This window comes from Thrips palmi, unplaced genomic scaffold, assembly GCF_012932325.1.
Source record: "Thrips palmi isolate BJ-2018 unplaced genomic scaffold, TpBJ-2018v1 HiC_scaffold_8, whole genome shotgun sequence".
NCBI classification, from domain to species: domain Eukaryota; kingdom Metazoa; phylum Arthropoda; class Insecta; order Thysanoptera; family Thripidae; genus Thrips; species Thrips palmi.
The window spans coordinates 8,663,730-8,690,839 of record NW_023144635.1 but is presented as its reverse complement, the minus strand read 5'-3'; the positions used below and the strand labels follow the sequence as shown (position 1 = coordinate 8,690,839).

The window sequence follows — 27,110 nt, the reverse complement described above, 5'->3', positions numbered from 1 at the left end:
CCTTTCATACCGAGCCGCGGGACAACTTGCCGGATGAACGAGTTTTCCGTTTCCGCTAGTTCCCCCGCGCCGCGCTCAAGGCCGGGCTCAAGGCCGCGCTCCCGGCCTCCATTCTTCACGGCCGCGTCTTAATTTAACGCCTATTTAAAAGCCTCCCCCTCCCCGTTGCCCGGCCACGCCCACCTGGCCGGACGAGTGAGGCCTTCACGCCTCCACCTCGGCGGCCACCTCGGCGGCCTCGGCGCCCGCGAAGCGGCGGGTAGGCATCCCGCGGGGCAGGGCTGTGCGTGGCTGCGCGTGGCTTGCCTATCCTCGCGGTGCGAGGCGCCTCGCTGGCTGGTGCACTGCCTTGGCTCGACGGATGATGGAATGCCGCTCCGGCCCGGTAACTGCCATGTTCGCGCTGCACAACGCCCCACCCACACCGTCACCATGCACGACCGCGGCATCCCTCTCTCTCCCACGCTGGAGCGGCTGGAGGAAGCTGGATCCTGGGGGATCGTGTGAAGCTTGCTGGCGGCGCGCTGCAGCGCACGTCACGAAGCACGTCGGGCTGGCCGCGGCACTACACCGTGCCCGCCGTGCCTGCCGTGCCGGGCCCGGCTCACCTGCCGCCCACGTCCGTCGCTGTAACAACCCCCTGCCACACACACGCTCACACACACACGGAAGACTTGGGTGTGCCTGTGTGTGTAAGGGCGTGTGTGCTCGAGTTGCACTCCGAGCAAGAATTCGTAATCCGGCTAAAGTGTGGACTAATTAGGCGGAGCAGCCCCTGAAGGCCTGCCTCGAGGTGTGTGTGTGTGTGCGCGCGTGCGCGTGCAAGTGTGTGCGTCTCTGTCCCAACCAGCCTGTTAGTAGTATGCCCCTTCCTCGGACGTCTTCATGTTTCTTTTTGCCTTTCCTCGGCGTCCCTTGCAGTCCCTTGCAGTCCCTTGCAGTCCCTTCAACCTCCACTGCGCGGTCGCCAACCATGAAACGGACTTGCATCCCGCGCACGCGTCACTAGCGACGGTGGGGGTGGCGTATATTTCTGTTTTTGTTGTCTCTTTTTGCTTCGCGCTCCTTTGGCTGTCGGTACAGCCACCAACTACTTGCGGAAGTGGAAGGGGAAGGGAGACTGATAACAACCTAATGACGCGGCGTGGCGCGCAGGCAGCCTCCTTCAAACACACTCCGAGGCAGGGCCAAGCAGTCGGTCTCAACACTTCGACGCTCCGTCTCTCTCTCTCTCTCTCTCTCTCTCTCTCTCTCTCTCTCTCTCTCATCCCCATGAGTACGTTCCTCGAGTGCGAAAGAGAGACGGAGCGTCGAGAAGGCACTGTTTGGAATCAGCCTGCCGCAGCAATAATGGCAGCCACGGCCTCAGCCCCCCACCCCCCGCCCACCTTGGCTCTGTGATCTTCGCTTTCACTTTCTCGTTATGGCGAGTCACACACACCACCACGCACACACGTGCGCCTACACAAACGACACGCCCGTACGCCCTCACGCCCACAGACACACACACACAGACAGACACACCTGGGAACCTTCTCGCCTTGTTCGCGCCCACACCGTCCATCACCCCGACATTCGCACAGCTTCGCAAAGTGGCCCCGCGCCTCGATTCGCGCCTGGCGCTCCTCGCGCGGCCCCGCCGCCATTGGCCGCCACCGCCGCCTCCGCGGAGGCCGTGATGGTGAGGGACGACGGGGACGCGGCGACGCGGCGAAGCGTCGGCAGCACCGCGGGGCACGGCGGCACGGCACTGCTACACGGCACGACGCATGGTGGGCCAGAAGACCGTAGAAACGGCCAAAATTGGAGACGCGTTTCGAGCTCCAGCGTCGCTAAATGGGACTCGAAACGAATGTGTGACCCCACCAATGGATTGCTCTTTGAACGAGGAACCCATTGATGCAGGCTCGGACTGGCCAGGGCAGACAGGCAGAAAAATCTGCCGGGGCCTTTGGATTTGTGACCAGTAACGTCACGAAGTTGGTCAAAAAGTGATTAAATCTCCGAAAGTAGCCGTTTTCGCTGAATTTGAGCGGCCACTGCTTCGATCTAGTTGCGGCCAACGGCCTCCCTCGACGCACTAGTATTCTTAAGACCCTACTCTTTCATGCCCTGTATCGGGAAGACGTTGACCACAACGATTTTGCCTTTGACCGCAACGATTTTGGGACCAAAGTTGGTCAAACAGTGGTCGAACCTCGGAACTTTGCTGATTTTGCGGACTTTGGGTGGCCACTGTGTCCAATCTAGTTGCCGTAAAAGGCCTCCCTCGACGTCCTAGTATTCTTAAGACCCTACTCTTTCATGCCCTGTATCGGGAAGACGTTGACCACAACGATTTTGCCTTTGACCGCAACGATTTTGGGACCAAAGTTGGTCAAAAAGTGGTCGAATCTCGGAAATTTGCTGATTTTGCTGACTTTGGGCGGCCACTGTGTCCAATCTAGTTGCCGTAAAAGGCCTCCCTCAACGTCCTAGTATTCTCAAGACCCTACTCTTTCATGCCCTGTATAGGGAAGACGTTGACCACAACGATTTTGCCTTTGACCGCAATGATTTTCCGACCAAGTTGGTCAAAAAGTAGTCGAATATCGGAAATTTGCTGATTTTGCTGACTTTGGGTGGCCACTGTGTCCAATCTAGTTGCCGTAAAAGGCCTCCCTCGACGTCCTAGTATTCTTAAGACCCTACTCTTTCATGCCCTGTATCGGGAAGACGTTGACCACAACGATTTTGCCTTTGACCGCAACGATTTTGGGACCAAAGTTGGTCAAAAAGTGGTCGAATCTCGGAAATTTGCTGATTTTGCTGACTTTGGGCGGCCACTGTGTCCAATCTAGTTGCCGTAAAAGGCCTCCCTCAACGTCCTAGTATTCTTAAGACCCTAGTCTTTCATGTCCTGTATAGGGAAGACGTTGACCACAACGATTTTGCCTTTGACCGCAATGATTTTCCGACCAAGTTGGTCAAAAAGTAGTCGAATATCGGAAATTTGCTGATTTTGCTGACTTTGGGTGGCCACTGTGTCCAATCTAGTTGCCATAAAAGGCCTCCCTCAACGTCCTAGTATTCTTAAGACCCTAGTCTTTCATGTCCTGTACGGGAAGGCTATTGACCGCAACTAGTGTGGGAGCGGTAGCCTCACAAAGTTGGTCATGAAGGGTAAAAACAATGATGATCGGGGGCCTTTTGCGGTCTTATCTGCCGGGGCCTTTTGGGGGCCAGTCCGAGCCTGCATTGATGGGATCACACATTCTGTTCGAGTCCCATTTAGCGACTCTGGAGCTCAAAACGCGTCTCGAGTTTTGGCCGCCTCCACCGGTCTTCTGGCCCACTGTGCGACGGGTCCACCTGGAATGTGGCGCGCGCGATCTGCCTGGGGAGATGGCAGAGGGAAAACGGGGACAGCGTAAAATACGTCAAGCCAAAGCTGGAGGCGAGCCGAGGCTCCCGAGGACGCCACGTCGACGGCCATGGAGAGCCTGCAGCGACAGTCATTGCGTCTCTCTCACACTCGAGGGGCGTGCCGTGGCGGTGCGAGAGAGACGGAGCGATAGGCTTTCTGGCCGCGCTATCTCGGAAACATGAATTTATGTCGGTCCCAATCGCGGAGTGCTTCAATCCTCCGCGTCCAACAAGAGGATAGAATCGGGGCCGGCCGGGAGATAGAGAGAGAGAGAGGGAGAGAGAGAGAAATAGAGAGCGGAATAACTCTTGTTCCCTTTTTTTCCCGGAGGAACATTAGTTATTTGTCGGGGACGCACGAAAGGGCCGCGGTGTCGAGGCGGAGCAGGCGAAGCGGGCGAAGTGACCCGGCCCAGCGGTCTGTCTGTCTCTCTCGCACCCCCGCGGCCCGTCGGGACGGCCCGTCGGGACGGCCCAGCAGAGCGAGAGAGATGGAGCGCAGAGCGGCGGAAGCGCCGTTCGGAATGAGCGAGGCAAGCAGCGGCACGGGAGCCCATTTAACTGGCGAATAATAATTGTTATTAATGGAACGGCACGGGCGGGCTGTGCCTGGCTGCGATCACGGCATCACGGCACCGCAATCGGCTAATTGTCGGAGTCAAGGGGCTCGCTGCTGCGCTGCTGCTTGCCGGTCGCTGCCGCCCCGCCGGGCCCCGCGCCACCATGCCAAAACGACTCCAGGAACCCATCGCCGTCCTCATTGTTTCCAGCAAATGAGTCTGCACAACAGCATGGTGCGCCTTTCGACTTCCGACCGTCGGGAACGACGTCGGCAAGGGGCCGGCCGTGGATCGGCACTGCGAAGGCACTGCGCGCCGAGGCACTGCTGGAACTGGTGCACTGATTAAAGATAACCTCGGCAGCGGGGCGCCAAATGGGATAGACAGACAAACAGAGATGGAGATAGACAGACTTCCAAGAGCCGAAAGCTACCCTTCTAAACTGAACCCTAGGGTTCCGTGCCAATGAGAGGGCACAGCCGTGTAGACGCTCGCCGAGATCCGATAAGTCAGCCAAAATGCTGATGCAGGCGATCGATCTGTACTATCATAGGTAATCAGGGCTTATGCAACTAGAAGTATAGACATCACCTTTTCAATAACTTGCCTACAAACTACTTACTACGCTAACCTAGGTCGCCACCGCGAGCGTGTGGCGGCTCGGCGCGCGCAGCGCCATCTCGCGGCGACTCGCGGAACCTCGTCCGCGCGCGAGGCCAGTTTGAGCGGTGACAAAACGATGCCTTCGTTGCGTACTCACCCGAGAAACCCGTGTTTGCATTTCTCCACCGACTTGTAAGGATGTCAAATGGGGCTGCTCCCATTTCCACTCGTGGCGCGAGGTGAGAGGTACCCGTTCCGCCGATCCGTCTGGACGCCGAGCGGTGCCGCGGGCCGTTCAACAGTATCAGTGTACCCCGCGTCTTTCTGCGAATGCAGGCGGCCGTGGAGGGCACGGCGGAGGCGGCCTCGGTGGCGGTTCACTTCGGGGAGCGGCTGAAATTCGATGCACCAGTAACCTCCTCTCGGGGCAGGGCGCGCAGGGCACTAAAGCTGCCGGCGACGACGGCGGCCCGATCGTGGGGCGTGGCGTGGCGTGGCGGGGACGCGAAACTTGATCCAAAGGCGGGCGTCGCGTCGCGTCGCGTCGCGCTGTCCTCTGCCTGCCTGCCGTCGAGGGAGCGCGCCTCGCAGTCTCGCAGCGCAGCGCGCCGCGCCTAGCCAAGCAGGGCCGCGCCAAGTTCTCTCATTTCCAAGTGTTCAAAGGACTGCGCCTCGCCCCGGGCCCCGCCCAACGGGACGGCGGGCCACTGCTAGACTGCCAGCCACTGCCCAGGTGGCGTGAGGCCGCGTCACTCGCGGCTGTCGAGACCGAGTCGCCACACGGCTGTCGTCGGCGTTCGCGCACCGAGTTCGAGTCGTCGCCTCTTCCCGAGAGAAATCGACATTGTCGGGCGATTCGGAATCCGGGAAATTCGTTTACCGTGTTTCGCTTCAGATTAATTCGTTGCCTGCGACACTAATGGCGCAGAAACGGCGCCGCGATTCGCGCTCTGCCGTTGCGCTTGTTGTTGTTGTTGTTGTTGTTGTTGTTGTTGTTGCTGTTGATGATATTGCGGAAGGGGCGGGCCGGGCCGGGAATTTGTGACTGCAGTTATGTGCCCCGCCAAACGCGGCGCGGTCGGACCCCGGGCCATTCCGGGCTCATTCGTCTGCCCGCCGGCCGGCCGGCCATACGAGGAGTAATGAGCTGGTATCGAAGGCAGGGGGAGGGGAGGGGTGGGGGGAACAGGAGTTGTTTCTTGTTGTTTGTCCGGCCGGTGGTGGCCGCGCGTCCGAGCGGGATGGTGGGGATGGCGCGATGCGAAACACGCCGAGGCAGCCAAGGCAGCGCAATTTCGGGGTGGCTGGCGGGCGGGCTGCGCCGCTGCGCCGTCATTTCGTGACCAGGGCAGGGCCGGCCAGGCCATGCTGGCAGCCCAGCAGGCGGCCGGAAGGGCCTCCCGAGGCGTGAGGTGGTCGTGTGGCGACGTCGGTGCCGGTGGCTCGCTGTGTGCTGCTGTTGTGCAGCCGCTGTGCTGCTGCTGCTGGGAGCCGGGAACTCCAGCGGCCAAACTTTGCCATTCCGATGCGGGGCAGGGCGGGCAGGGCAGGGAGAACAATACCGCCCCCTCCCCCTCCCCGCGCCGCGCCCACAACTGTGGCAGTGATAGTCGGCGACACGACACAGCAGTGCAAAGCTGCTGCTATAACATCGGCTTGTTACACCATTCGCCTTTCGCGCGGCCGGACGGACAGACAAACAGACGGCCTGACTGACATCCCCTCGTCCGACGCAGCCGGCGTGCCAGCCATCCGACCAGGAGGGGGCTTTGGTTTTGGAGCCGACAGTGGCGAGGTTCGAAGTTGAACACCGGGACGCACCGCGTACGTGCAGCACTCTGCGAAACGGCATCGCCGCCTGCACGCATCATCGGAAAGCCGACGGCGAGTTTCCCCTGCGGCCCCTGCCCTCGCAGCTCCCTCACTCACTCGCTCACCCGGCCAAAGTTGGCGGGCTTCAAAGCTTCAAAGGCGCTGCAGAGGCAACTTTCAGTTCGACTACAAAACACATCCGCGTGCCTTTCCGCTCCCCGGCTCCCCGCATTCTCTGTCACTCCTGCCCTCGTTATCGGCAGCAGCCAGTCCCAAACAGTTTTTAATCATTGCGCGTGGTGTTCCTTTGGCTGCGTGCTTTCAGGGCGTGGAGTCGGTACAACCGTTTCTGCTTGACTTTTGAAGTGAATTAAAAAGACCGCAATTTTCAAACGTTTTGATGGGAAAGGTTTGTTTTTTTCCAACGACTTCCATGGCCACTATTTGTTTTCCTTCTGGCCCTTTGCGCAGAAGAAAAAAAAACACACACACGCAAAGCGGTCGTCGTCCGAGATGTGCCGGACTCAGCGTGTCGCCGCCGCTGAGTTACGCAGGCCCGCCCCGCCTAGCCCCGCCGTGCCGTTGCTATATTTTCCTTCCCCGGAAACGTAAACCTGCTAACCTCCAATTTATTGGGCCGCCTGATGTAGTGTCTCTGCTTCATTTGCTTCCGAGGCGAGCGAGGGCAGTGCGGGGCTGTGAGGCCGGCGAGGCCGCGCTGGCGGCATCGGCCTCCTCGGCCCGACGGCAAACTCCATAAAGTGGCTTATCGAGACCTTCTTGGAGAGGATCCAGCCAATCCAGCCCGGACGCGAAACTTGCGGGCCGTCCCTCACCGCCCGGCAGCGCCCGGCAGACTCATGGCCGCAGATATGATGACGCTGCTTATCACGAGGGGAATTTGTTTCGCCATTAGTCGGGGAAATAAATTGACAAAAAAGAAACAACGACAAAAAATCCGGATAGCGTCGCGGTTAGTGTAATCAATCACAGCCATTGTCTGGCCGCTGCGATATTGCACTCCCCGTCAACTTGTTCGGCCTCCTTTTCTGCTCGAACAAGTTTCGATCAGCTTTCATCACGATAGATGCCGTGACTGGGCGAAGGCAGGCCAAACAGGGCGCGGCACGGCACGGCACGGCAGGGCTCGTCACGGCACGGCCCGACCCGGGATAAGATTGGAAGTTGTATTTTCACGCCTAATGACGGTGACGCGAGGCAATAATGGGGCGGGGGCGGAGAAAGGGAGTGGAAAGGGAGGGGGCAACCTTGTTTGTGGCGGAGGGGAAGGGAGGGGAAGGGAGGCGGGGTGTAAAGAGGATTTCAAGGGGATGAGAACGCGCCGCGTCCTTTTATGAGGCGCCTGTGATTGTCTTACTCGCCCGGCCCGGCCCGGCCCGCTACACTGCCAGCAGGGGACGAGACGCCGGCGAACGCTGTGTACACTGCGGGCGAGCGGGTTCCTTGCGACGGACGTGCACAAGAACACTGTGCTGCCTTTGATGTCGAAATCTCGCCGGAAGTCCCCCCCCCCTCTCCGGAAGTGCGCGTTATTCTTGCCCCGCACTAAACACACTGACAAAACAGCCGCGAGCTGCTTGCTGCCATGTCGCTGCAGTTCCCGTTGTGTGGCCGCGGCCTCCAGCAGCCTCCCGCAGCCTCCAGCAGCCTGGTCCGGACGGTGGTCAAGGAGAGGGGGAGGGGGGTCCGCGTGCTGCCCGAGGCACTTTGCTAACAGCGACCGTCGTGTTTGTAGCGCGGCGCGGCAAAAACGGCCCGGTCCGGCTCGGCACGGCTCGGCACGGCTCGGCACGGCTCGACGGGTCCGGAGTCCGGAGGCGGAGGCAGAGGAGGCCGTCTGTCTGGACGGTCTGGACGGTCTGGACCTTGGTCTGGACAGCGTCGCGGCGCCGCGCCCGGAACCGTTCTAATCCGCGGACTAATTAGTGGCTAGGCAAAAAGCGGCCTGCCGCCCCCACCGCCTCCGGCCACTTCCGGCTTGTCCGCCACGCCCCTTAATGGTTCCGGGGACAGCGCAGCGCAGACGCCGCGGCCAGGACGCGGACGCGCGTTTTTAACCCCCTCCCCCACCCCTCCCCTCGCCACCGCCGCGAGCGGCAGGGAAGACAGAATACTCTCGACACGTTGGGTTCACTGCCCATTCATTTACTCATCCACCAAACTCGCCGCCCAACTTTGCAGCGGAGGGCGAGAACAGGGGGGAGAAGGAGAAAACTCGAAACTGTGTTCCAAAAAAGAAGGCGGCGTCATCAGGGCGTTCGTATTTCGCGCCGCACAGCACCAATCAATTATGAAAAGGCGCTGTTTTTCTTTTGGGGACGTTTTTCCTTACCGGTGGGGTGGCGGTGCTGCTGGGGCTCCAGGCCGGGCTTGTGCGCGCGGCACGCGCTTGGCGACCGCCATTTCGGCCCAGGGTCTGGACGCCGAGGACGCCGAGGACAGCATGGGACGCAGAGCAGCGCAAAGTCGACGTAATCTTTCCTCTGCAGACGGAATGGGGCCAGGAGCGCAAGGATCACTAGCACTTGCAGATCCACAGAACGTTTCCCGGCGACGGTTTAACCCGGGTCCGGTGGTGCGGGCTCCCCGAGCAAATTGATGCAGACCGTGTGCCCCGCCTCCCGTTCTTGCCAGCATTGCCGGCATTGCCGGCCGCATCATGGATTATGGAGGCCACAGAAAGCAAGTTCCTGCTCGCGTTAAAACTGCATCGCCGCAGTTGCATCGCCGAGGCCTACGCGAATGCAACTTTGACGTGACCCACTTTGCGAGGCCTGCTCGCTTTCCCGCTTTCCCCGCCACTCACGCGTTTCCCCTCCCCCACTTTTAGGGCTGCTAGTGGCAAAGGGATCACCGCTCTTCTGGGCCGGCTGCCATGCGGCTGCCATGCGGCTGCCATGCGGGGTGAATCAGTTGACCCGGAGTTGTCCTGCCTCGCAGCTGACCGGCCCATATTTCTGTGCGAAAATTTTTCATAGAAATTTCATGGAAATATTAGCAGCTAACCGGGTCAAAACGGAGTTTTCATGAAGAATACTTGTGATATTTCTATCAATTTTCCTGGAGTAATAGGGGTACGTCAACTGGTATGTCAACTGGTTTCGACCCCAGCCTTCTGGGGCTGCTCGGCCCGCCAGGGCTCTAGCCGCTCCGAGTCGCCGTGCCGCCGGCCTCTGCGCCCACCGAAAAGGGTTTCCCTAGCAGCGTGGCGGCCGCCTGTTGGGAAGCCGCACGACGGAGGGGAGGGCAGGGGAGGGCTGGTGATGACTCTGCTTTCATCAGGCACTCCTTTGTGCGCCGTGTCTCACGGCACGATAGGCCCGCTGAATGGGATCGCATAACTACCGCCGCAGCCCCGCAGTGATGCACCGCCCCGCCCCGCCCCGCCCGCAAACGGGGCGCGTTAAACGCAGTCGTTTGAATTTGGCGCGCAATCCGCTTCCGGTATTTGCCAGCTAATCCGGCCGCTTTCATCACGGCCTGGGCATGGCATGGCCACGTCACTACGCTGCTCGTCACGGCTCGTCACGGCGCGTCACGGCACGTCACGGCACGTCAGCCATCGACCGGTTCGCCGGCAGGCAGGCGCGTTGCGGTGCGGCGTGGCGGCCCCGGTGCACCTGCTCCTGGCTCGGGTCATGGCAGGTGTCGAGAGTTGATAGGCCTCTGTTGGAGACTCCCAGCTCCCCCACCCCCCACCCCACAGCCCCTGTTCCGCGTCCCTAGGCGGCTTGGCGGGCTGGCGGCTTGGAGGGCTGGGGCCGCCGAGGGCGCCGTGTGGCATGTGTCAGGCAGCGTCAGGCAGCGTAGGCAGAGCCAGGACGCCGACGAGACGTATGCAGGTCGCGATCAACACCGCGTCGAACACGTCTATTCTTGGCGCCACCGCGTGTGGAAAAGTGTGTGTGTGTGTGCGTGTGTGCGCGCGTGCGTGCGTGTGTGTGTAGGTGTGTGCGTTTGTTTGAGGCGCGGACACGGCGGCGCCCGGGGAGCGTCAACACTGTTGCCGCCAAAAGGCTTTGTGGGCTGGGGTGGGGCGTCGGTGGGGCGTCGGTGGGGCGTCGCCAGGGATTGCATGTGTGTCGTTGTCTTGGAGCGGCTCGGGGTGGCTCGGGGTCGCGGTGCGGGTGGCGCCGTAACCGCGTCACATCCCCCAACTCTCTAAGTCCGCGACGGCCCCGCGACCCCAGGCGTGCCGACCTGTCACCGCGTCCCTCCTCCCCGCCTCGATCCCTTTTTTCTGTGTTTGCCGAGCGTTGCGAGACGCGGTGGCGCGGCGCGCGAACCTCCGCGGGCGAATTCGGAAAACGGCGCGGCGTCGCTGTCTCTCTCGCGACCCCGCGGAGCAGCGCGGAGCACCCCCGCGAGTGCGAGAGAGAGCGCTCGGGATGCGCATGCTGCGGGGGCTTTGTGACTCTCCCTGACGTCAATGAGAGTGGCGGCGGCGAGGCCCGGGGCGGCCGCCAGACTGATTCCGAGAGCCGTTCTCGTCGCTCTGTCTCTCTCGCACCTGCACAGCACGCCCATTGAGCGTGAGAGAGACAGAGCGACGAAAACGACTCTCGGAATCAGTCTGCGGGGGCAGCCGCAGGCATGGCGGAGGCAAGGCCGGGGAAGGGGAATAAATAAAAGTGCCGAAGGGGAAGAACAGAGGCAGGGACGAACGTGGAACGCGGACAGCGACATGGAGAGGGGGGGGGGGGAGAGATGGCGACGCCGCCGTGATCTCCACTTCGCGTGCACCGCAGGACCGCAGGGGGTACACCGATACCTCCTAGCAACAGACACGTAATTCGGGCACGCTTCTCAAAACTCACGTACTTTCGGCAGCTTGTGCAACAAACACGCAGTTTCGCCATTTCTAGTCAAAAAGCACGCAGTTTCCGCATTTTCGTCCTGGCGGGCACGGAAATGCATTTTAGGTATTTTTCATGGTTGGGCTAGTGAGGTACAGTCACTAAGTCACCATTAATAACCTCAAAACGGTTTCAGGAGTGATCTGCATTGAAATATTACAGGAAGTTTGGAGGTTAAAGGTGGGCCTATATTTAACGACAGATCGTTCCTGAAACCGTTTCCAGGTTATCAATGGTGACTTAGTGACTGCACCTCACTAGCACAACCATGAAAGTTACCCAAAATGTATTTCCGTGCCCCCGAGGACGAAAATGCGCAAACTGCGTGCTTTTTGACTAGAAATGGCGAAACTGCGTGTTTGTTGCACAAGCTGCTGAAAGTACGTGAGTTTTGAGAAGCGTCTCCGAAGTACGTGTCTGTTGCTAGGAGGTATCGACACAACGATATCTCGCAATGAAAATCTAAACGTGTGGTGGCGTGAGGACGACACGCACCTCGGGCGTACGCAAACACACACACACGCACGCACACACACACACACACACACATCCCTACACACAGAAACGCCCTGCACTGCGTACACGCACACACACACACACACACGCAGTGCATGGCATTGGAAGCTGAACGACAGAAGGCAGGAAAGAGAAAAACAATATTTGTGCCATCCGTCGCTGGATCCGGCGTGCCTCCCTCCTCACCATGCCTCGTCTCTGGTCGGCGCGCGGCAGCCGGCTGATCCTCCAGGAGTGCATGAGAGACAGCGAGCGGCATGCTCAAAAAGGCACTTTTTTATTATCTCACCGCCACCGCACCATCGCCCCACATATGAAAGACTTTTTTGTGAGGTGGGGACGCCGGAACAAAACTGTTGTTGATCGGACACGCCGTTTTCGCGCTGGCCGACCCTCCTCAAGAAGCGCGACAAAGTCTTGACCGCGCTGCTCTGGCCGTGCTGGCGGTCTGCATTCCCGTGCATTAAACATCACGTCCGCGACAGCGCCGGAGCGGCCGGGGCGTGGGCCGGGGTGGGCGGGCTGGGTTGCCGCCGTCTCCCTGACGTATTCATTTTTATTTGGGGTCCATGTGGGCACCAACGGACTGCTGACGAGCGCGTGGCGAGGGAAAGGGGAAAGGGACGGAGAGAGAGGGAGAGAGACGGCCGCCCAAATGGCGGGGGGCATCATTTGTAGCGCACTCGAATTACCTCCCCCTCCTTTTCTTATGTTCGACCCTGCTGGAATAAACATTCATCTTAAGGGGCGAAATGAGGGTGGCGGTTTTTCCTCCGCTGCCGCCGTCTTTGCTTTCGTTTTTTTCGTTTTTGTTTGTTTGGCGTTGTGATGGAAACCGCGGCACCATGACACTTCGGTCGGTGCTTGGCGTGGTCCCGGCCGGCCGCTCGCAGGCAGGCCAGGCAGGTGCCTCCAGAGTCCAGCCAGAGGCCCCCGCGGCCCTCGGACCGCCCGGTTGCCGTTCCGAGCGCTCTGTTTCCCTCGCTCGCTTACGCGAAGCCCTGTGCCCTGCGAGTGCGAGTGAGAGGCCCGCTGACGCGGCTAACGACTGTGCAGCCCCACCCCGCCCCGCTGCCGGCCAATTAAATGGGTAATCGGCATGGCGGCCATCCGGCCACTCGGGGAGGCGAGCCGGGCAGGCCGGGCAAGGGGAGGCGGGCGGATGAATAAAAAGCTGCTCCAAATTTGTAAATCACGAGGAAGGCCAGGGCCAGCGTGCTAGTCGGGGCCGCTGCCGCCGCTGCTTCCGGGACTTTCGGGTCGCGGCATCCGTGGCGTCCATCGGGGACCGCGGAGCGCTTCAGTCGCTTCGGTTCTTCTCGAGGTATTTCGTGCCGATGCGGGCTATGATCTGCGGACAGCACTCCTTCGGTTTGGCGCGTTCTGCGCGCGGCTCCCCCAAGTCCAGCACCAGCAGTCACTCGAAATTCGAATTCCCTCCGGGATCGCACGCGTGGGCCCCGCCAGGGCCCCGCCGCGGGGGCAGCGATGGAAAAGAGCAAACGGCTTCAGCGCTCAAACTCGCGCATGCGCACTGCCACGAACGCGCACTCTCTCTCACACACTCGCGCAACAGTGCACGCCCGCAAACACACACTCATGCACACTCACCTCTACACACACCGCGATGCCCCCCCCCCCCACACACACACACACTCACACGGCCGCGCGCAAACGCCAAGCAAACACATTAGAGGTGTTATGCGGGCAGGCTAAGGGGAAAGACAAACGAAAATCGCATGAAAGGGGTACGTCAGCCTCGCTTTCGGCGTGTCGCTGTGTCGCTCTCTGTGTGGCCGCGCCCCGCCCCGCCCCACCATCCCGTCGCTGCTGTTGTTGTTACACCACCGGGAGTTTGAATTTCGCGTTTCCCGTTGCGCCGCGAGCGCTTCGCCAGCTTCGCGTCAGACAGCGAAGGCCGCGCTCTCCGCTCTCGCCTCGCCGCCTCGCCTCCGCGGCTGGACGTGCTGACGCGCTGCATGTACACTCTCGGCGCAAACTTTACGCGCCGCCTGCAGCATCAGGCCGTCGTGGCCGCGACCGCCGCGACGTCGGCTAGGGTTGCCACCTCGCCTCCTCGGCCGCGACGACGGCTAGGGTTGCCACCTTCCCGATCGCCACCGTCACTCCCCCGCCTTATCGCCCCCTATTAGCCCCTCCAGAAGCCCCCTGGAGCGGAAGACCTCCAGGGATTTCCAGGACGGCGCTGCGGAGCGTGATCTGGCACAGTGCTACGTCGATGTCTCTGTCGCCCTCATGGGACGCCCTGTGAGGAGTGCGAGAGAGACGGAGCGACGAGGCACAGTTCGGAATCTGTCTGCCGGGGACGTTCGCTGCGCCGCCCCGCCATGGCCGCCTGGACTCTAGGATGAAAAGCGCTGGAAAAAACCCGGACGTAATAAACGGGCGACATGGCGGGTGGGTGGGGGAGGCAGCGACGTTTTTTGCCCTTTAGGTCAAGTAAGTGAGGCGTGCCCCGGCGGTGCCCCGGCGGTACGTGCCGGCCGGGCTCGACGCCCTCCGCGGTGACGACGCGGCGGGGCGCGCCGAGGAAGGCGTCGGGGGAGGGGGTGGGGATGCAGACGGAATAATTGAAGAGGATGCACGGGGAGCAGGGAGGGAGGGAGGACTTCCGAGGAGTTCGGTCGAGAGGGCGCGGTGGCGCGGTGTTGTTCGAAGGGCGCGCTCGGTCGCGTCGCGCCGCCTGGCTTGGCCCTGGCCTGGCTTGGCCTGGCCCACATCCCCAGGGCCGCGGCGGAACCAGGAGGGGAAGGGGGAGGGCTCCACATCATTGCATTCCTCGCCACAAGCCCAACTACGTCTAAATCCTACCAGTTGAGCATTCCAGTCCAGGCCGTCCTCCGTCCTTCTGGCCGGCCAGCACGGCCAGCTCGCAGTGCTCCTCGCCCCGCTTTAATCTCGGCGGGCTGCCCTGCCCTGCCCTGCAGAGCAGCGGACTGCTTCCGAGAGTCACTTTCGTCGCTCTGTCTCCCTCGCACTCACGACGCGTGCAGAAAGGTGCGGGAGGGAGGAGCGACTCTCGGAACCAGTGTGCTGCCCCGCCTGGGGCTTGGCGGCCGGGCCGCGCGGTCACCGCCAGCGTCGCTCGGATTGGCCGATTGGCTGGAGCGCGCGGCCCGCTCACCTGCACCGCCGAGTGGGAAGGGAAGGGCCGCCGCGGCCTTTCCAGCGGGGCAACAAATTATGCGCGCGATTCGCCGAATCGGTGGCGCTCAAATTAAAACGAGCGAATTATCCACCCTCTCTTATCAATGAACCAACCCCCATCCCCACATGATGTTGCTATCAAGATAAACAAATTAGCGCCCCACCCCACACCATTTGAGGAGTCGGTTCGAATCATTTTGCGAGGTGTCACGTGATTCGTCAAAGCTGATTCGGCAACCCGAAAACCGCCCCCCCGTCACTTTGTCGCTGTGATCAATCACATTTAGGGCGAATTGGAGCTCGTCGACCCTCTCTTTTGGCTCAGGTCCTTCCCCCCGACCGGCCGGATTTCCCTGTTTCGAGAGGAAGAGTCGCAAAGTTGCGTGTCGGCGGCACGAGAGGAAATGAGTGCGTGGAGTGGGGAGTGCGTGGCGTGGAGTGCACGTGGGAGAGAGAGAGAAGGGAGGCGGCGGCGGCGGTTTGGCGGCATCATTACCCCGCCGCGGACGTATTGCAGTGCGAGGGAGACGACTGAAGATAAAGGGAGGCAGAAAGTGGGGCGAGGGAGCTGCCGTCTGTACAGTGTCTGTACAGTGTCTGTTGCCACTGGCTGTATTCATCGGAGGTAGACGCGGCGTGGCGCGCCCTGCCTGGCCCCGCCTGGCCGTGCCATGGCCGTGCCGGGAAGTATCCTGGCGGTGGCTTCCAGCTCGCCGCACCACATCTGAAGGACGACGGGGTGCGCTCGTGTGTGTGTGTGTGTGTGTGTGTGTGAGTGTGTGTGAGTGAGTGTGTGTGTGAGTGTGAGAGTGTGTGTGTGTGTGTGCGGGAGGGCCTCGTCTGCGTCATCCTGCGGACTCTATAACGTGGCGGGTTTGTCGGGCCGGTCGCCCGGCGCAGTCCTGCGGCGAGGCGGGGTGGGGCGGGGTGGGGCGGGGTGGGGCGGGGTGGGGCGGGGTGGGGCGGGGTGGGGCGGGGTGGGCGGAGGGCCCCGCCAGTCCACTCGGCGGTTCGACAACGCTCCCTAGTCCCCCTCGGTCTCGGTCGGTCTCGGTGCACCGAGGGGGCGTAATTAGGACGATGGAGATGCGGTGTGCTGCCAGAGCCTGCCGCCCTGCGGCTGTGGAGGACAAGTAGGATTCGATTCACTCCCCGACACCGACGGACCGACGGACACCGATCCGAAGGGACTTGGGACGTGTCAGCTCTGGCTGCGGGGCGGGACCCGAGTAGCAGTGATGGACCTAGCGCTCCGCTACCCCTTCTCCTTTCACGGAGTGACGAACGAAACAAGTCATCAAACAAGCGGATATACGCATCCGCCAGCGCGACGAGTTACCGACATAAATAACAATTAACTCGAAATTCGTTACACATACCAAATGTTTGTTGCCCATTCGCCCCGCTCTCTTTCTCTCTCTCGCTCTCTCACACATTCGCGCGTGCCTGCGGGCGGAGGAAAAGCCTCATAAAAGCGCGGCGTTCAATATAAAAAAAAAAACAGAGAAATTGATGCTCTATTTACACAGCCATTTCACAAATTGCAATGTGCTGGACCACCCCGTGCCCTGGCCGCTGTTTGGACAGCCGGGTTGGACCGGACCGGGCGTGGCCCGCCCCGCCTCGCGAAAAAAGGGCTTTATCCCGTTGTGTGCCTGGAAAGCCTGGAAAGGGGCGGAACGGGCAGCGCGTCACGCGGCGTCACGCGCACGCCACTTGCGTGTTTGTTTGCCAACATGCTGCGTGCCCCCCCCTCCCCCCCTTTCCACTCGACCAGGCTTTGACCCCTCCACCGTTCATGCCTCAAGCCGAAGCAAGGAAAATGATGACTCCCTTCGGCCCAGCCAGAGTGTAGATTCCCGCGGGACGCCCGGCTTGGGCATACGATCATGTGTGGTCTAGCCCTTAATGGCAATGGTAATGCGGGGTAGGCAGCGCGGGCGCACGGGTGCGCGCGGAGTGCCTACGCGGCCGTTGGCAGGCGCGCTGTGTCATTGATGGCTGGACGGACCAACAGTAAAACCGCCAAACAACAACAAAAACACAACAAAAAATGTAAACGGAGAGCGTTACAGTCTTGACGCATGAGCCCACTCCGTTTCGACTCCGCGTCTAAATTCGAAATCGTGATTTTATCATTCCGAGCGTGGCCCCCGTCAGGCTGGTCGTTCACGCGGTATGGACACCGACAATGGGACCACCTTCTCTCCCCTCCCCGCTGCGCGCTGATTGGCGTTTCAGAGCGAGCCGTCGGCAAAAAGGTCGGAGCGCCGCCCTCACTTCGGGTTTGGCGAGTTTGGCGGGTTTGGCGCACCTGCGGGACGGATTTTGCCGATTGCCGTTCCCCGAGCCGCACCTGTGGCCGAGCGAGCGGCGGGCAGGCGGAGGCGAGCAGACGGGCCGGCACCCCGGTGGCTTGTCCAGCTCAGCGCAGCCCCTGGGACGTCCCCGGGGACGCCGGAGGAGGGCCCGCCAGCCCGCCAGCCCGCCAGTTAGCGGCGCGTTCGGCCAGGTTCGGCGTGCTCGGTGTTTGCGTTGGCCGCGCTGGCCGAGCCTCGGCACCCTGGCCGCGGCCCCGCCTCGCATTTGCTCGTTAGAGCGTGCAGGCCCTGCAGGCCCTGCAGGCCGCCAACGCCATCGCCGTGCTGCGGCACCTCGCGGAGCCTGCCGAAGGGCGCGCCCCAGAGAGTCTCTCTCGCACCCCCGCGGGACGCTCTGTGGGTGCGACAGAGACAGGGCGACAGAGCGGCCCTTCGGTATCAGTCTGCAGGTACAATGGGTCGTAAACGCGCCGTCGTCGCGCGGAGGCACGCGGCGGACGCAATAACAATATTTTCCCTGTTTGGAAAGGGACGTTTTATAGAAGTTGATGAGCCGGCCGCCACGCCACGCCACGCCGCCCCACTGCTCGCCAGGTGGAGATTGAGTTTCTCTGCCGTGAAATAAAAGGGACACTTGACGTTTCGGAAAGATTTTCATTCTGCGCCTGAAGCGCCGCTGCGGGGCGGCCATTCAAACGGCTGAATTGGCTCGTGCAGAGAGGGGGAGGGGGGGGGGCACTGCAGAGGGCCGCAGTTGCTGATGGATTCCATCCAACGGGAGAATGCCCCGTTGTTCTCAGCCTGACCAGGCGCCGGGCCGGCCAGGACGAATGAAGATTGTATTTCTGTTTCTGGGCACGTGCCCACTCGCCGCGCCTGCAAGGCCCACTCTGATTTGACAGCCATTCCCTCGCCGGGGGAATTATTTCTCGATTTTCAGACCCACACACTTCTATAAGCTTACCCACAACAACTGCCCGCAAAAAAAAAAGTGCCACCGAAAGCATGTGTGTGCAATGCATGTGAATATATAATAAAGGAGTGTGAATTATGTTGGCACGCACAACTCCAAGGACATATTTTCCACGGCAAGTGCCAACCTTCTTTTTTTTCCTCTCCCTCCTTTTTTTTCTTTTTTCCCGCACGTTCTTCATTTGTATAGCGGCATACAGCGCGCTCGGCGGCTACGTCAGTGCGCGCCACACACGGAGTGGCACCGAAGTTGTGTGAAGTGGCGAGTGGGGCTCATTCGCCGCGCCGCTTCACCGCTTCACCGCTTTCTCCGCTTCACCGCTTTCTCCGCTTCACCGCTTTCTCCGCTTCACCGCTTTCTCCGCTTCACCGCTTTCACCGCTTCACCGCTTTCTCCGCTTCACCGCTTTCTCCGCTTCACCGCTTTCTCCGCTTCACCGCTTTCTCCGCTTCACCGCTTTCTCCGCTTCACGTCGCCCTGCCTTGGCACGGCTTTTGGCGTCCGCCGGGCGTCCGTCAACCACGACGATGCAGCCTGCAGCAACTTCACAAATATACATTTCGATCCGCTGCAGACCCCCCCCCCCCTCCCCGTCCCTTTTTGGAGACCTGGAGCGGCGTGCAAACGTGCACATGTAGGCCACGGCATGGATTTGGTCGAGCAGAGCCAAGCCAAACATCGGTGCGGCGCGGAGCGAGACGCGGATATAGACCTGTCCGAACCCATTCTCGAAGGTAAATAGTGCGGTGGTCCGCGCGGCGGGCGGGGTGGGGGTGGCGGGGTGGGGCGTTATTCCTCGTTGACCAGCAGGTGGCGCCCCTGCCGCTGGAGCTTTTAAATAGCCGTGGCGTGATGCGAGTCATTCCATCAGCCGATTTGATTCCGTGTTTGTACGCCGCGACCCCCATCGGGAAGGGGGAGGGGGGACCACTCCGGTGGCCACAATGCACAACGCCGCCCCCGGCCGCCCCCGGCCGCCCCCGGCCGCCCCCGGCCGCCCCCGGCCCCAAGGGGGGACGGGCCGCGTGTTTTGTCGACGACGGCCACTCGCAAATGAATCGAACACACGGCGGCCTGATTGTGCCATGCCATTGCTCTGTGTGCCTTGGTGTGTGTGTGTGTGCTTGTGCGCAGTTGGGCCCGTCCATGTCGGGCACAATCAGGCAGTCAAACAGTGCGATATAGCGCGTGGAGAGCAAACGGCGCGCTCCAAAGTGTTGGTGTTAACGCGAAAAAAAGAAAACAAGAAAATGACCGGACATGATATTCAACGAGAGTGCTCCCTCGTCGTCCTGCATGCTGACCCGCGGGTGTTGCGCCGCGCGCTGCGTGTGGCCATGGCCGTGCGGTGTGGCGGACTCGACAAGGTTCAAGGTTCGAGGCTGGCTTTCCAACACGGCGCCTTTCTGTTGCAGGAGATGCCCGGCGCCGCCAGGCTCGTCGCCGGCAGCGAGCGGACCAAGTTTTCGTCATGTAAGTTTCACATCACGCCAGCGCCAGCACACTCACCTACACACACACGCACGCGCGCGCGCACGGCGAACACGTCAATGCCGCTTTCACGGGCACTTCGGCCACCTGAGGGCGACCGGCGGCATTCACTCGCCCCGAGGCGGGCGAGGCAGGCGAAGCAGGCCCCCTTGGCCGGCGACGTGATTGAGTGGGGACCGTAATGGCGCCCTTTGCCCCTCCCCTCTCCCCACCGCCACCCTCTAGGGGCTCCTCGGCGGCTGCTCGATCCCTGTCGTCGCTCAGCCAATTCAACGGGGTGCGTGCGACGACGTCGACGACGACGCCGGGGCCTCGAGGAAGGCGAAGGCGGGCGAGGGGCGCGAGGGGAGTCTATCAGCAGCAGCAGCGCCGATGTCTAAGCGCGATAATCAGCCGTCGGCTGAGTGCCCCGATTCCCCGTAAACTACATGTGGCCGCCGGGAAAGCGGGGAAGCGGGGACGCCCGGAGGGGGGAGGGGGGGGGGCGGAAGTCGGCGGAGCGAGGTGTCCGAGACGCAGAGACGGCTTGCTAAGCGGGAGGAGGCAAGGCGACAAGGCACGCCGCCGAGGACCGAGGCGGCAGAGCTCTCTCTTTCTCTCTCTCTCTCTCTCTCTCTCTCTCTCTCTCTCTCTCTCTCTCTCTCTCTCTCTCTCTCTCTCTCTCTCTCTCTCTCTCTCTCTCTTGCACTCAAGGCGCGACTCTTATGCGTGCGCGAGAGACACTCGGGACTTTACGAGTGCGAGAGAGACACGGCTGGTTTTGGTTTCGGACAGTGTCCGTGACAGGTCGCCAGGACGGCGTCCGCGGGCCGCAGCGCTGCTATCTCGCCGAGCAATCCCGCGCTTTTCCCTCAGCAAATTTAATATCGTTAATCTACTTCTGTCCTCGGCGAGGCGGTCGAGAAAAAGATGAGGGGGGGGGGCAGTGCTGCCCCCTGGTGGTGGACTCTGGAGCCCCGCCTTGGGCAGCCCGGCCCGGCCCCGTCCGCCGTTCGCGAGGATGCGGCAGGGCAGGTCGCCCGGGGCGGTGGCGGTCCTGCCGGTGCTGCCGGCCTCGGTCTTGTAGTGGCGGCGCAAGCAGGCGAGCAAGCGAGGTGTCCCCGCGTGGGCCCGGAAATGAGGTCTGTCGATGGCGGTAATTGGCCTTGCCCCGAACGAGGGTCGGGGAGGGGGTGGGGCCGAGGGGCGTGTGGGCGTAAAGTGAGAGATATATGTGCGGCACTGCGGCGCTGCGGGGCTGCGGCGGACGGACAGTCGCACTGCTGACGGCCGGGCTAATTTGCGGCGGCGTTCGCGGTATAGCGCGGGACTTTATTCCGCCAGTGTGGTGGAGTGGCGTGGCGGGCTCACGTGGCTGCGGGTTGCCGCTCCGGCCGGGAAGGCTTACGGACGGGCTGTCAGGGCCGCCAGCCCGCCAGACTGCTGCTAGTGCTGCTCCGACGGACGGCTGCCCTTCGGCCTCGGCGGGGTGGGGCGGGGCGTGGCACACCACCTCGCTCCCATCAATCGGGCCGACGTGCGCGCCTTCCACGGCAACGAGTTGCGCGGCGGCCCCGGGGGCCTCGACGGCCTCGACGGCGAGGTCGACCTGGCCGATGCTAGTGGCTGCAGTGCAGGGCTACAGGGCTGCAAGACTCCGCCGCCACTTTGCGAAGGGTGGAAGCGCGTGGCCACGCGTTTCGCAGGTTCCTCGCCGCCGCCTCACACCGCGCGGCGCTCCACAGCGACGAAAAGGGGGATGAACAGAAAGGGCAAAAAAATAATCTGGAATTCCGATATCCTGGCTATGCAAACAACGGACCCGCCGCGCGCCGATGTGGGGCGCCCTGGGAAGGGAGAAAAGGGGGGGGGGGCAGCCGGGCCCGCGATTAAACTGTCACTGCCGGCGACCGAAATCCGAAATCGGGGACCTGACCTCCGCGCCGCGCGCCGTGCCGCGCTGACAGCTGGACCCATCTGCACTAGCCGATATCCCAGATGGCTGTGAAGCACGCCGCCCGGCCCGGCCTCACCGATGGTGTGGCGCGGCGTGGCGCGGCGTCCGGGGGAGGCGGGAAGGGCGGCTGGCTGCCTTTCAGTTATTCCACTACATTTCCTCCGCGCAGCCAGCAGCCCGTCCGGCCCGTCCGGCCCGTCCGTGGGCCTGCTCCAGTCCAGGCCAGTGGGGCAGGCCTGGCTGTCCTGGCTAGCTGGCTCGGCACGCGCGTGGGAAGGGACGCCCGGCCCGTGGCGAGGCCCTGCGGCCCTGCGGCCCTCCCTCATCCTCCCCGAAGCCCTTTCCTCCCTGCAGCCCTTTTGTCTTCGCCTCGCCCTCCTCAAGGTGGAGTGGCGCGCGCTGGCAGGGCCGGCGGGAAGAGGGAAAGGCAGCCGGTGCCGCGGCATGCCGAGAGTCGAGGCCGTCTGAGGCCGGCCGGAGCAGAAACCAGCATTTCCGGTTCTTTATTTGGACCGGTGGCGTCAAGTCGAGGCGGGCTGCTAACTCGTGGTTAACTTGCTGCGGACTGCCCCACCCCTCCGTCCAAGGCCGAGGCAAGGCGGTGGTAAGTAACGAGGGTCGCATTGCGCTGCTGCCAGTCGTCGCCACTCTTTCCCCGCCCGCCTCCGGGACCCGCCCACCCCCACCCCCATACCGCCCCGAGGACGTCTGCATTCGAGACCGCAGCCATGGGGGCATAAGCCATGGGGCGTTAAGTAATCCGCACCTCGTGGCGGTGGCTGCCCCACCCACACCTCCACCCGCCTGGACAAGAACAACTGGAATCGAATTCCAGGGCGAATCGAATTCCGGCAAACACTCGCGGTGTAGCGGCAAGCGCCGTTTGGCGGCGGTCCCCCGCGGTCCCCGAGTGGCCGCCGAGTGAGACATCCGATTCCGTTGCCGGCCCGACCGCGCCACGGCCGGGACGACGGGGAGCAGCGGCCGCCCACGGCACGACTCGCGACTCCTCGTCGAGGGCGGCGAGCTGCTGCAGCACCCGCATGACAGTGGCCGAGGCGGCCGCCTTGACGGGCCTTTGGGGCCTTCGGCGAGCGCGCCAAGTAGAAGTGCATGCCAGTGCATGGCGACTGCCTCCCCCGCTGCTCGAGTGCGAGGAGGGGAGGGGAGGGGAGGGCCGCAGCCAAGAGGGTTTCCGTCTCGCTGCGGCACTGCTTGGTGGGCAGCGGGCACGGCGCCGTACCGTCAAGAAGTCAGGGCCAGGGTGCGGATGGCGCCGCCGACCCGTTACTTCCGCGACCCGCACCCTGGCACACTCTCGTCGACCGCGGCGTCAAACCGCGAGTTGGTCGGCACGGGGCTCTGATGATGTTGGTGGTACTTTCACCAAACGGCTTTCAATGGGCTTTCAGCGAGGCTTTGGGCTTTTTGGGCTTGCGGCTTTTGGGCTCTCGCGCTTCCGTTGAGCGCGTTTTCGGCGGCCGCCCCGCCGTGCAGCCCAGCCGGCCCAGCCCGGTCGCCCCGACGCAACGCGAGTCCTTAATGAACCGCCGCCCTACACCGTCCCCTCCTCGTCCCCTCCTCTTTTCCGCCGCACTTGAAACGTGACGCCGAGTGGACAGGTTTTTGCCGGCCCCTCCGGGCTCCGGTTCCAGACTCCAGCACCCAGGCGGGAGTACTGGAGAACTCCAGGCTCAACTACGCCGCGACAGTCTCAAATGACCAGGTTCGAGCCCTCCAGATCCAATACTTGATTTCGGCCAGGCTTCAGGTTTGAGTAAGTCGCGCCAAGTATTTTTCATAGGAGGTTTCAAGTTTGAGGTTCTACATTCCTGGCTTCAAGTTCCCGGTTCAATACTCCGGTTCCGAAGTCTGGCGTCTACGTTCAGCTCCACGCCCTGTCGCGCGGCTGCAGGCAGTGCAGGCACCCAAGCAGAAGCCTTTGCTGCGTGTTCCGTGCTTGTCGGGGAGGCCCGCCGCGGTGGCGGCGCGGTGGCGGCGTGGTGCGGGGCATGACGAGTGGACTGTATCAGCGGCGAGAACTTGGCGCCACGGCCCCTGCTTACGGCCATACATAATGCATTGCACTTACCGTCCCTCCCGTTCCCCCCACTGCCAAAGTGGTGTGGAGGTGAGGTAGACGTGTGCAAAAGTGCGTGGCGTCGGCTGCCAACCGTGCGGCTAGGCGCGCATGGAGAGCACGGCGTGGAGCCTGGAGTGCCGGGGCGAGGCGGCCGGGAGAGTGCTAGGGGAGGGCCAGGGGAGTACAAATTATCCACGACGACTTTGTCCGCAAAAAAAAAATCGATTACATCCACACCACGCAGCAGCAGCAGGGCCGGACCCGGTCGGACTAATGGCAGGCAGTAATCCCTGCCAGAGGCTGATTCTCAGCGGGGGCCTGTCTCTCTCGCAGCCAGGTGGTGCGCCCCTTGAGTGCGAGAGAGACAGAGAGAAGGCCTCCCGCTCGGAATCGGTCTGCAGGGACCTGGCTGGAGTGGCTGCGGCTTCTGCGGCCAAGCACGTGTGGGCGGGGCTAGGCGCGGCCGCGTCGGCCGTGCGCGCGTGCACGCGTGTTATGTCCGAGGCGCCACGCCATGCCGCACCACGCCACGCCGCGAACCGCGCCAAACGCCAAGCGCCAACGCCAAACGCTCCCGTTTACGGGCCGCACCTGTTGTCTGGCGCGGCTTCGGCTTTGCCAGGGAAAAGAATGGGAGAAATATTGCCAGCCAGGATAGCGCTCCACACCACCTGCCAGAGGGCGGGGCGGAGCGGTAACAAGCGGAAATGACGAAACAGGCTGCAGCGCAAAAGCTTCACAATCGCCGTTATTTCGACGCGTGGTCTTTTTCTACCTTTTGAAAACTTTGGCGTCTCAAGATTCCACGCTACGGTTGGGAGTACAAGCCAAGCCTGTCCGGGACCCGGGTGCCGCCGCCGCGGAGACGTCAACGGGAAATCAGAGAATAAACCGGCGGTGACGCGACTGGATCAGACCCGCCGACCCGGCCTGGCACCCTCATTCCCCCCACGGGCCCACCAAGGGCCCCACCGAGGCCCCCACGGCATGCGCATCGACTGCAGCTGAGGCCCTGAGGCCGAGCCCCGCCGCTGTCGCGCCGTCAGGCCGCGTCACTCGGCCGTCACGCCAGTGTCACGTGCTGTCAAAGCCCGACACGGCGCTGTCACTCGGGTGTCTCGCGCGACAGCTCCGGGCCGACTGCTGCCGCTGCTGACGCTGCTGGCGCCTCTCCTTGTACGCGTCCGCGGCGAGGGGCCGCGGAACATCCGAAGCAGCGCGTCATTCCGATTCCGACCGAACGCAATACCGTAATTTGGTCCCTTTACGGCGCGCCAAACTTTCTCGCGTCAAAGTCGCGCGGGGCTGCGGGTGGTGCGCCCACGCCCACACAGCGCTGCCAACGGAGGGGAGCTCGGCGTGTCGGTGTGTGTGTGAGCGTGCGTGTGTGTGCTCGGCAAGATTGTATCGCCCACCACTGTGGTTCGTATCCACTCGGGCCACCCTGTGGTTTCTTTCTCCCTTTTCTTTCCGCCTGCCCTTATGATGTGCAGGGGCGCCACGGCCGGGCCCCACCCCCGGAACATGGAGGATACAGAAGGCCGCGTGTGGAACAAACGCGCCGCGCCGCTCGGAAGGCGGGGAAGGTCCTCTCTGAGGACGAACCGTAAACCGCTGTGGCCTCCGCGCGTATCTCGGACTCGTTGGCCTGCCCCTGCCCGGGGTGGGGAGGGGAGCGGGAGCGGGACCATCACGCCGGAGCAGAGATCGGCCACATCAAACTCTCTGCCAATAGTAGCGCCGCCCTTGTGTCCTTGCCCTTGTCGCCATGCCGCGCCGTGCCACGCCGTGCCACGCCGTGCCGGCTGGTGTTGGCGGGGTCACACAAAGCCCCACACTCCAGCCATGAAACGCCCCCCACCTCTCCCCCTCCCCCGGCCTGCGGTGCGGTACAGCCCCCGGTGTTCGCGTCCGTGGCACTCCACGCCTCGCGCAGAGCGCAGCCGCGCAGCGGAGAGAAAAATAATTTCCCCCGTCCAGCCCGGCCACGGGCATGGCCCGGCCGAGCGTGAGCCAAGCCAAGGCCGCGCTGGAGCCAAGTCCGGCCAGTCCGGCCCGGTCGCGTTCGCCGTCGTTCGCCTCGTGTGCGCCCCTCGCCGCCCGCAACGCCGCCCGGCCACGCCCCGCGCCAGCGCTGCCGGTCAACTATTGTTCGAGGTCATTCATATGGAAATGCAGCTGGTTCGCGGCCCCGCCCCTCCACCCCCCATGGCCAGCAGCGCGCCGGGCACCGCGGTGGGCGAGCGATAGCACGTCGCGCACGTCCTCGCCGTCCTCGCCGTCCTCAGCGTCCCCGCCGCGCACCGGTCGACGGGGACGTGCACGCGTTTGGCAGTGGCCACGCGATAATGCGCGGCCCTGCACTGTAATGCGCGCCGGGCCGGCCGGACGAATCCCTTGTTGAGTCGCTATAAATACGGCCGCGGCTTTACTGCTCGTCCGGCCGGTCTGTCTGCCCGCCTGTCCGCCCGCCTCGCCAGGCCTAGCCTCACCTGTTACGTAGCGCTGTTCGGGCCGGGGCAGCCAATTCGTATGCTGCGCCACGCGAACGCGCGCAGTGGCGGCCTGGCGGCTGAATGGCGTGTTACGTGGAATGTGCACGGCCTGCACCGCGCAGCCGCGCACGTATTCCTGGGATTTATTCGCCCGGCTGGCACGGCGTTGCACGGCGTGGCACGGCGTGGCACGGCATGGAGAGCCGCGTAATGGGCCCATTAAGGGATTGAAGCGCGGGCACCGCGTTTGTTTCGACAGCCTCGTCGCGCTGCCTCTCTCGCACCCTCACACACGCCCCACGAGCGCGAGAGAGACAGCGCGACGAAAGCAACTGACTGTCCGGATTCAGCCCGCAGAGCTCGGCGCGCGGGGCCAGGAGAGTGCATCCTGGCGAGGGGCGGGCCTCGGGGCGGGCAAGGCCAGCAAGGCCACCAAGCGCCACAATAGAGCTCGCCGGCCGGGCGGGGCGATCGCTGCGAAAATGGAATCATTATTTTATCGGTATTTATTAATGCCAGGAGATAAAGGCGGGGAAACCGCGGAGGCTGCAGCGGAGAGGGAGGGGGGGATATCGATAAAGCTGGGCGAGGGCGGAAACAACGGGACGGATGCGCTGGCAAGGCTGGCAAAGAATTGGGGGACGCTGGCGTGCTGGCTGCCGGCTAGGGGGAGGGGGCGGGGGGAGTTATAGGTGGGACGGGAGGGAGCTGACGAGATTGAGAGGTTTACGAGGATGATTTTCAGCCTCTCTCCGGCCGGCCGTACACCCGCACCGAGGGCCACATCCTTGACCCCGCGTCCCCGCGTCCCCGGGGCCCGGGGGCCCGAGGGGCCTGGCGACGGAGAGCCACCCGACCCAGAACCTGAAT

At 62.8% G+C, this 27,110-nt stretch overlaps 2 protein-coding genes across 2 annotated transcripts in view; one reads left to right on the top strand and one right to left on the bottom strand.

Moving 5' to 3' along the window:
• Positions 1–4,804, bottom strand: part of LOC117653060 (ABC transporter G family member 20-like) — a 53,966-nt gene extending 49,162 nt beyond the window's left edge. Inside the window, exon 1 of the mRNA XM_034398417.1 lies at positions 4,726–4,804. Coding sequence (XP_034254308.1) covers positions 4,726–4,789 — 64 coding nt within the window. The 5' untranslated portion in view covers positions 4,790–4,804. The remainder of the gene's footprint in view (positions 1–4,725) is intronic.
• Positions 1–27,110, top strand: part of LOC117653063 (CCN family member 1) — a 76,654-nt gene that overhangs the window by 14,915 nt on the left and 34,629 nt on the right. Inside the window, exon 2 of the mRNA XM_034398425.1 lies at positions 19,651–19,708. The gene's annotated coding sequence lies outside the window, so the exon portion shown is untranslated. The remainder of the gene's footprint in view (positions 1–19,650; positions 19,709–27,110) is intronic.